The sequence below is a fragment of the Zeus faber genome (assembly GCF_960531495.2).
Source record: "Zeus faber genome assembly, chromosome: 1".
In the NCBI taxonomy this organism is placed as follows: Eukaryota; Metazoa; Chordata; class Actinopteri; order Zeiformes; family Zeidae; genus Zeus; species Zeus faber.
In genome coordinates, this window is record NC_137193.1 from 10,586,433 (window position 1) to 10,596,432 (window position 10,000).

The 10,000-nt window shown below is 46.3% G+C and overlaps 1 protein-coding gene across 1 annotated transcript in view; it reads right to left on the bottom strand.

The window, feature by feature from the left end:
• Positions 1-5,489: 5,489 nt before the first annotated feature.
• Positions 5,490-10,000, bottom strand: part of prdm1b (PR domain containing 1b, with ZNF domain) — a gene marked incomplete at its 5' end in the record, with an annotated part of 13,131 nt that continues 8,620 nt past the window's right edge. Inside the window, 4 exons of the mRNA XM_080008391.1 lie at positions 5,490-6,131; positions 7,132-7,260; positions 7,390-8,288; position 10,000. The exon at position 10,000 is cut by the window's right edge and continues 237 nt beyond it. Coding sequence (XP_079864517.1) covers positions 5,571-6,131; positions 7,132-7,260; positions 7,390-8,288; position 10,000 — 1,590 coding nt within the window. The 3' untranslated portion in view covers positions 5,490-5,570. The remainder of the gene's footprint in view (positions 6,132-7,131; positions 7,261-7,389; positions 8,289-9,999) is intronic.

Below are 10,000 nucleotides of genomic sequence, written 5' to 3' on the forward strand. Positions count from 1 at the left end.
GAATACACTGTATTGTGTAGCTAATCTCTGCGATCGAGAAAATTCCATTTGGACGAACCTGTTTCCTTCTATGTCTTGAATACAGAAAAGCATGATTGTTGTAGGTCTTATACGGTGAGTCATCGGAAATAAAAAAATAGATCTGATCAGTTTTTTTTATACAACATTAACTCGATCTAGCTCTAAGAACCAACCAACCAACCAACAACCATCAACTAAACAACCCACCAACAACTAAACAACCCACCAACCCACCAACAACCCACTCACCAACCAACCCACCAACCAACCCACTAACCAACCAACCACCCAACCAACCGACGAACAGCTAAACAACCAACCCACCCACCAACCCACCCACCAACCAATGAACAATCAAACAACCAACCAACTAACCAACAACTAAACAACCAACCAACAAACCAACGATCGAACCAACAATTAACCAACCGACCATCCCTGCATCTTATTTGTGATGATTTTTAAGTGGGGATTCTTATTCTAACAGCAAATTAAGATTATGGTGGTTGACGGTGGTTGTTGGTCGGATGATGGAGAGTACGTTATATATTCACATTTTCTAATGTGGCCAGGGTATGCAAGTGGGCCGCCGTTTAACATTTTTAAATGTAAAAAAAAATCATTCATGGTAATATTTCTTTTAAACCTTCAAAAATGCATCATCACTGATAGATAGAAACTTATGTTAGGGCATACTACTACTACGTTTGTTGGTTGGTCCAGGATCTAAGTGCACTTGTACATTTTTGAACTTGCGGTGATAATCAAAATGGACCAAGCCATTGGTACCAAGCCATTGGTACACCGACCCCAGGCGAAGTCCCAGCGGTACATCGTACAGGTGGGACAGTCCTGCCTATCACACAAAAAAAGAAAGGTTCGGAGAACGTACAACGCTAAATATTTATCATTGGATTTTTTTGGACAGGCACGGAAGATGAACAGTTACCACTGTGCGTGGTGTGTTCCAAGATATTATTAAACTAAGCCCTGAAGCCGTCTAAACTGCGCTGTCACCTCCAGACAAAACAACAACAGTACATGTTCAAGCTTCTTGATTTTTTTGAGAAAAAACTCAAGGAGTATCAGGGCAACGAAATGTGTGGGCACTTAGAACGCAAACGAAGCGTCCTATCGGGTCGCCCGACTCATAGCCAAGCCTTGTAAGCTGCATACAATCGGGGGAAAATTTAATTCCTTCTGCCACAAAAGAGATATTGGGGGTGATGTTGGGAAAGAAGGCCTGCAAGCCAATCCACCTCATCTCATTGTCTGATCACTCAGTCAGACGTAGGATTGACAATATGGCAGCAAACATCTCAGAATAGCTGATAACGAGTGGAGAGTGGTTTTTATGCCCTCCAATTGAATGAATCACAAATCTGTCAAACCTGCTTGCCTATGTAAGGTATGAAAACAATGGAGAGATAAAAGAAGAGTTACTGCTTTGCAAATATTTACTGACACATTCAACTGCTGTGGCCATTTTTTTGACATTGTGAACGCGTCCATAGTTTCAAACGGGATCGATTGGTCCAAACGTGTGGGAGTGAGCGCTGACAGGGCCCGTGCGATGCCGGGCCAGCACAGTGGAGGCATGGCCCGGGTGAAAGCTGTGGCTCCACCTGTAGCATCTGTCCACTGCAGTATACACAGAGCAGCACTGGCTGTAAAGAAAATGCTGTAGATCTAAAGACTGTCCTAGATAAGGCAGTCAGAGCAGTCAACTTAATCAAAAGCCGCCCACTGCAATCACCTATCACCTTTATTTCCTGTTTTATGTGACGAGATGGGCAGTGACCATAAGCAGCTTGTGTTACACACCGAAGTCCGGTGGCTCTCGAGGGGGAAGGTACTGATGCGACTTTATGAATTGTGTTATGAAGTGAGGGTGTTTTTTCTCGACACAAAGTTTGAACTCGCACATGGCTTCAGTTATTTTAATTGGCTGGCTAAACTGGGATACCTGGGTGACATTTTCAGCCACTTACGTAAATGGATTCAACCTCAGTCTTCAATGAATAGCAGTGACCATGTTCAATGTCCAGAATAAAATAGAAGCCACCATAAGAAAAATGGAGATGTGGGACAGTCGAATGGACCAGTCAAACTTTGAGTCGTTTGAGAATCTGCCCGATTTTTTGACAAAGGAAGAAATGTGGCTTCCTGTCACCGTGATCAATCATGTCAAAGAGCACCTGCACGGCTTGAGGACCAAGCTGCGCGAATACTTCCCCATCCCAGATGTGCAGTGTAGCTGGATCAAAAACCCCTTCGCCAGCCACAGTGACGAGACCCTTGCAGGCCCGAGCGCAAAAGAGAAGGACAATCTTGTGGATCTCTCCTGCGACAGCACATTGAAACTGGCTTAGCACAGAAGTACCTGACAAACCTTTGGTTTCATGCTGCTTCTAAGTATCCCGATCTGTCTGACAGTGCTGTGCGATTTCTGATGCCTTTCCCGACAACGTATCTCTGTGAGACTGGCTTTTCGGCGCTTGTGGCATCAAAGACGAAATACAGGAATTAACTGAATGTGGATCCAGATCTTGGCCTGAGACCGCCACCCTTCAGCCAGACGTCGAGCGTTTGGTGTCTGCCGTGCACCACCAGCCTTCTCATGAGGTGAGTCAGTATTAACGCGCTCCTATTAATGTTGGTTTTATTAGAGCTGGCGTGAATCGTGAGTTTTAACCCACCTCTTTTTGTTTTACCGCCTCTGCACTGTACGTATGAGAATGCATATGATCGTTAAAATATACGTCCTCTGAGAACGCACGGTTTGGGCTCCCGTATTACCTCGTGTTGGATGTGGGCCGCAAACACTTTTAAGATTTTCAAGTTGGCCTCGAGTCTGAAAAGGTCGGGAACCGCTGTTCTAATGCATAACACATTACACACACATTTTCACTGAATAGCTGCTAGAAAGAAACGAAAAAAAAACACTTCCTGATTTCACTTCCTGATCGGTCTTAAAGATTGCAAATAGAAGGTGTGTGTTTGTCTTTGTGTGTGTGTGTGTGCGTGCGTGTGTGTGCGTGCGTGTGTGTGTGTGTGTGCGTGTGTGTTCTTGAGGTGTTTTTGTTGTGGTCAACGTCAAAGTAGGTGCCAGTCGTAGGGCTGCCCCGTCATCTGAGATCACACGAGAAACATGCCTGAGAAAGAGGAGTCGGCCACAAACTTTGAAGAAGAAAAACAATAGAGAGAGGCAGGGGGTGAGAGAGAGTGGGGGAGAGAGAGGGGGAGAGAGAGAGAGTTTCTGTAACTCACAAACGTGCTGTGTTTACTGGAAAACGCATCATCGTCTCAGGTAAAACACATTTTCCTGACTGTGCAGGTGGCTTCATTTGCCATTAGATCAACATAGAAATGGTTGATTTTGAATGGAACATCATATGGTTATTTTCTTATCGCCAGGAACTATAAATGATAGCTGACTCCAAAACCAAATTTCCCGACATGTCACCTTCAGTAATTGTCACCGTCTCCCCACCAGATGAGGAGTTAGGGTCGGGGTAATCTCTGGAGATTTTTTTTTTTTTTTAAAACGCAGACTATTGTTTTACCTCCATTTTTTCGAGGAAAGTGAGTTGAGATACACAACAGAACTATAATGGGGGGGCTCGCAGTGTGGGAGTTTCTAGGGCTCAGTTACCAGCAGTAGTCAGGTACACGCGGCTAATTTTAATTAAAAAGGAGAATGACTCATTATGACTCTGGACTCTCTGTCCTCTGAGAGTTGGGGTTAACAGAAGATTTTGGGAAGGTGTAGAGATAGATATGATGCTTATACAGCTCAATCTACATTATGTTTAGAATATTATTCTCTTTATGATGAGCGGTGGCAGATTTAATACGCCACAAATAAATATGTGAATGATTATTATGATGATGATGATGATGATGATGATGATGATGATGATTATTATTATTATTTTATTTTATTTTTTTTAATTTTTATTTTTTTTATTATTTTATCACATGCTATGTTGCATTCTTTTAGATTTTTATTTACTTGTAAATTCTAGTCTATATGTTTCCTGGTGTTTTGTCTATTAGGCAATTATTTTTATTAGTATTTTTATTATCATTTATTATTATTTGGATTACTTTTTTTGTTTGTATTTCTATATTTTTATAACTTTTGCACATATTCTCACTTTCTGTAATTTCTCCCCAGGGGGTTATTAAAGCACTATCTAATTTTAATCAAAGCTTGTGTGTGTGTTTGTGTGTGTGTGTGTGCGTGTGTGCGTGTGTGTGTGTGTGTACATGTGCGCGTGCGAGCGTGCATTTCACGGCTGATTAAAAAGAATCCAGACGGAACAGCACACGTAGAGAAACAATAGTTTTTAATTTGCTACATCTTGAAAATATAAAAGTATTTTCAAAATAGCCTCTCACATATAAATTTTCAGCATCTTACAGCAGGAGCCTGTTTTCCAAAAATAAACTACGTAGACAAACATTATGTACAAATAGAAAGAACAACAATAATAATATTAATAATAATGACAACAATAATAAAATAAACTACAGATATGGAAAAAGGGAATAGATTTCACACTTAAGAATACTCCCAGCATCGTGCATGGTCACATGGTTGTAGTTCCAGTGGCACTAGAGTTGAAGTGCTAACGTGTGTGACCTGAGAGTACAGCAGTTCTAAAATAAGTTAAAATGAGCCATATTTGGCATTAACATTTGGATAAAGCTCATAGTAACAAAACAAAATAAAAGTACTGAAGAGTACTGAAAAAGGGGTTTATTGTATGTGAGAATCCTCCAGATTGAACAGGAGAGTTTGGTTTGCGCTCCTTTGAATTCAAGATGCTTATTTTTTGGCAAATTCCATACGCTTTACACGTGCATGACAGACGATGATTCGCTTTTTTGATGGCAAATAAATAACAAAGCAAAAGCAATTAAAAGACATTTCTGACACCCGCTTCCGTCCCGTTCCTCCATCTCAAACACCCTTGCACGCAAAACGTAAAACACGCAGAAACAAAAACAAGAAAGTTAAATATCCTAATGGAGAAGTAAATCCCCTGCAGGGGGCGATCGGCAGGTTGTTACCGTGTCGTGTTTGTACCTGAAACCTAGCAACACTGTGGTGGCTTTCCTAAGAAATCCCAAATACCTGAGCATCCACTAAAAGGAAAAAAACAAGTCACTTTGCTAAATAAATATCAATGCTTCAAAGTAATAACTTAAAAAAAAATAAAAATACAAGGCTACCTGAGTCTTAAGTAATTCACAGCTACATCAGAATACGCACTCTTTCTCTCTCTCTCTTTTCTTGCTCGAGAAGAGAGGAAAGGGTGGAAGTGCAATCAAGGAGTGTACACTAGCCCAGTCTTTGGAAATGCTTCTTGTTTTGGTGCTGCTCTCAACGGGTGCTTCCCTGGGTGTCACCCCACCCGCCCCACCACAGCGGCCCCTCACGGGGGAGCTTTATTTGGCAACATCTCTTTGTTTTTTTGTTTTTTGAACCATTGGCCGCAGAACTAACGATAAGTTAATTGTTCCTCAAAGATCATTCGCCCTCACTGTCCCTCCGTCTTCACCATGGGACGCTGGTAGAGGTGGAGCACGCTGGCCCTCTCCTGGTATGTCGACGCCGGCGAAGCCGTTGATGGTGGGCCGCTGATGGCCTCCATCAGGGCCTTGTGCAGCAGGGTGGCCTCCTTCCGGTCCTCCTTGCCCTCGGAGCCCTCCAGGCTTTTGGCCACCCAGCGCTCCACGGCTGCCTCCACCTGTGCAATGGACGCCGCCTCGGGCAGGGCGTCCGCCTCCTGGCTGGCGTCAAAGCGCTCAACCATCTGGTTGGCGTAGGTGGCATTGACGCGGTGCTGGTTGTTGGGGGAGTGGGCGGGACAGCCGCTCCGCTGGTGGATGCGCAGGGAGAAGCGGTGGAGGAAAGCCTGGGCGCAGGACTGGCAGTGGTAGGGGCGCTCGCTGGCACTGTGCAGGCGGCGGTGGAGCTTCAGGTGGATGTACTGCGTGAATTTGGTGCTGCACAGCTTGCACTGGTATGGCTTTTCGCCCGAGTGGAGGCGGAGGTGCGTCTTCAGGTTGCTGGTGCTGCTGAAGCGCTTGTGGCACACCTGGATTGGGGTGACAAAAGGAGATCAATTTCAGAGGTGGTGGACGGAACAGTATCAAGTTCTTCCAGATTCCGGATCCGGATTGTGACTCAGCCTACCGATAAACACCAACCCAGAGGTCCAACCATGAGTGTCACCAGCTGGATCAGTGCATGGGTGGAGAAGGAAACATGGCACGACTTTTACTTTTTTAACCTGGAACTGGACCATCTGGTCCTTTTGAGGCTGTGCTATTGTTTACCAAACTGGATGAACCACCACAGCGGGGAATTGCCCTACCGCTATTATCATACTCCTATCCTCATGATGCCTCTGAACAAGCCTATTGCGGCTTATGTTCGTTACAAAAACAAGAGTAACAGCACAAGATAGACAAGATGTAGGCGGAGAAGTGAGAAAACATGGCAGTGGCGGTGCCGTACCCATTGTTGTGCCTCGAAAGGGCAGTAAATGACTCAGGAGTCAGGTAGGGACTGGGTGTCGGCTGAAGGAAGGTCTAACCTACGTGTGTGTTACCACTCAAGAATGTATGTTCCAGATCATTGTGTGTTTGTTTGTCTGCTTCTATCCCTCTCTCTCGCCCCCTCCCTCACTCTCGGTTGAGTTATGCTCTGTCTGTGTTCAGTTTAACCTTTTAATGATTATGATTGTTATCACTAAGCGTGCAGGTACCAGCCCTCTTGGGTTGCTAGACGGGTTTGAGTCCCAAACACTCAAGTCCTGCCAAGTTTAGGTGGGTAGGGCTGTTTTAAATTGCACTTCAATTACTTGATCTCTTTCTTTGCCTTTGATTTCTGTGCTTTTATTCTTCTTTGCTGTAATCGTGTCCAGTATGTATATGTATACGCATGTAAAATGCATTTTCTGCCTCCCCACATCAGCTAGATAGTACTCTATCCCTCTATCTTTTAGTGTGCTTGCGTTTGTATTCCGTCCATATTTTGGGCACAGGTTTTGATCGCTGAACATTCACACAGCCACAAAGTCCTTCTGGTCTCACCTGGCACTCGTGTGGTTTCTCCCCGGTGTGGACCAGGTGGTGCTTCTGGAGGTGGGCCAGCTGGGTGAAGCTCTTCTTGCACAGGTTGCACTGGAAAGGCCGCTCGCCGCTGTGCACGCGCAGGTGCACCTAGCAAGGCGGAGAAAGGGAATGAGGTGAGCCATACACAGTCAAGTATAACATAGTGTCAGCGGTCAGGAATAACTCCTGAATAATGAGAGCGGTTTATCAATAACGGCCGTGGACGTGGCCCCTCACCTTGAGGTTGGACAGCTGTCCGAAGGTCTTGAGGCAAACGTTGCACTCGTACTTGATCTTGCCGTTCTGCTTCTTCAGGGGGTACGGCAGCGACTTGTAGCCTGGACCGTTGCGCGGCGCCGGGTTGCTGCTCTTGGTCATGGCGGTGGTGGCCAAGCTGAGGTTTATGGCCTCCTCGCAGCCCGACGGAGACTGCTGGGGGGTCTGGAGAGGGAGCGGGGAGAGCTCAGGGGTGGCCGGCGCCCCGCAGGGAGGCGACATGTTGGGGATCCGCTCCTTCAGCCCACACTGCTGGGCGGCGGGGGGTGGAGGTGCGGCGTAGGGCGGGGACAGAGGCAGCAGGCCCGGCTGGCCCATGGGGAAGTAGGGGAGTCCGTCAGCGCCCAGGAAGGGGCGGGGTTCGCGGCGGGGGAGTATGGAGGGGGAGCAATGGGGGAGGAAGACGTGGGGGTAGTGGGGCCCGTAGGACGGCAGGAGCTGGTAGGGAAACTGGAGGGGACGGGAGTCGGTGTAGAAAGGGTACGAGGACACTATGCCCTCCTTGTGGCCGTACAGCCCGTGGAGGTGGAGGGGGAGGTCGCGGGGCGGGGGATGAGTCGGCTGGTGGTGGAAGCGGTGAGGCGAGCCCAGGGCGAGCTGCCGGTGGAGGAGGTGAGGCGACAAAGAGGAGACGCCGCGGTGGACGGCGGCCTCGTCCATCCTGGCTGTGGCCTTGGCGCTGAAGTCCATGACCTGGTCATCGGGCGTGTCCGGGGGCGTGTCCCGCTCCAGCACCTCCACGTCGATCTTCTCCTCCACCTCCTCCTCCTCCTTCACCGCTTCCTGGAGCCGGGCCTGGTGATAGAGGTACTGTTTGGCGTGGTCCGCTTCATGATCTCCCTCTGAAAGTGTGTTGTGTTCTGTGAGGGGGAAAAATGACCAAAATAAAGACGTTAAGAATGCAGGTTTTTTTTTTTCAATTATACAGAAATTATTATTATATTATTATATTATGTTATCATGTTATTATATTATATTATATTATATGAATATATTATTATTTTATTTCATTATTATTTAATTGCTGTTATTAATTTTTACATTTATTGTACTCTTAAAATCGTATTCTGCCGGCTCATTTTTGGTATTATGATGTCTTAATTTTCTTAATCGGTACAGTGATCCTTTAGTTTTTATCTTTATTTTTAATTTTTTTTTGTATCGTTTATGTATTGTATCTTTATGTCTTCATTGTGAGACACAGGAGGACCATTACCCCTGGGGTAAAGTGCACACACACATACACACACACACACACACACACACACACACACACACAGCCTCCAGCTCACCCCTTCTGGTAAATGATAGTAGTTTCAGTTTTTATATGACATTTCAGAAATGTTAGTTTCTGTTTGTCGTCACTGAGATCATACTGATTTACTGCGGGGGAGTGTGTGTGTGTGTGTGTGTGTGTGTGTGTGTGTGTGTGGGTAGGAAAGCACACATATGTGGGCGTGCATCCCCCTGTATGTCACATACGAGCAGTCTTGGAGCGAGAATCTGACTCACTCGCCCTGTTTGTCAAATTTAGCTTTTCTCGGTACTCGTCTTACCGTATGAACGGGTCGAACACGAGTCGAGAGGAACAGCTCGTTTTGTTTTTCTGGTTTTTTTCCGTCGTGACACAACATAAAAAAAAACAAAAAACCAACTCATTTTTCTTGTCCCCCCCCCCCTAGTTTGACTTTCTGCTCTCTTTTACAAGCAGCTTAGTCACCGTGAGGTCACCTGCTCTTCATGAAAGGTACGTGATCATTAGCGGACAGTAAAAGCAATGCTTGTGAGTCAGCGTGCGCAGCGTGACAGAGGTCCGGTTGCCGTGACTCACCAGACTTTGTGGCAACAAGGAGGCATTTGCACAAATTTACTCTCTACTTTCCCTCCTGGCAAGTCGCTGCCAACTGTAGTCTCAGGTGGCACCTCGACAAGCCATTGTGCTGCTGCGTGTGTGTGTGTGAGTGTGTGTGTGTGGGCGTGCGTCTAAAAACGTCTACGCGATCAAAGAAGATTTGGAAGAAAAATGAAAGGACTTTGCGTCAGTGACGTAGAGACATGCGTCGGCGGGGGAGGGCGGGGGAGGGCGGGGGGGTGGACAATTCACGATTTCAGTGAATAACAATGACATCATCGGTGCCCTGGCGTCTTTGATGCCGAGGAGTTTTGGGTGATGAAGCATATGCCGTCTTATCGGGATTCTCCATCGCGGTTGGCATTCGTTTGATCCGGGAACACACCCAGTGACTGCGGGCTGAGGCATTGGCCTGGAAATACAAGTACTGCGACAATACTAGACTTAAATATAAAAAAAAAAAAAAAAAAAAAGGCGGGTTTGTGTATGTTCCCCAATCACAACCAAAGAAATAACGAAACGCAAGAAGCGATCGATCGCTTAAAAAAAAAAAAAAAAATCGATGGATAGATCGGTTTTGCCCACGCCTTCCGGTTGTCGCTGCGGCTGAAAACGAGTCGGAACCGGTAGAATGACTGAACGCGTGTCGGCCCGATCGACGACCCGATCGGTCAATCGATCGATTAATCGATCGGCCCCACCCTTCCCGCCTCACTCACT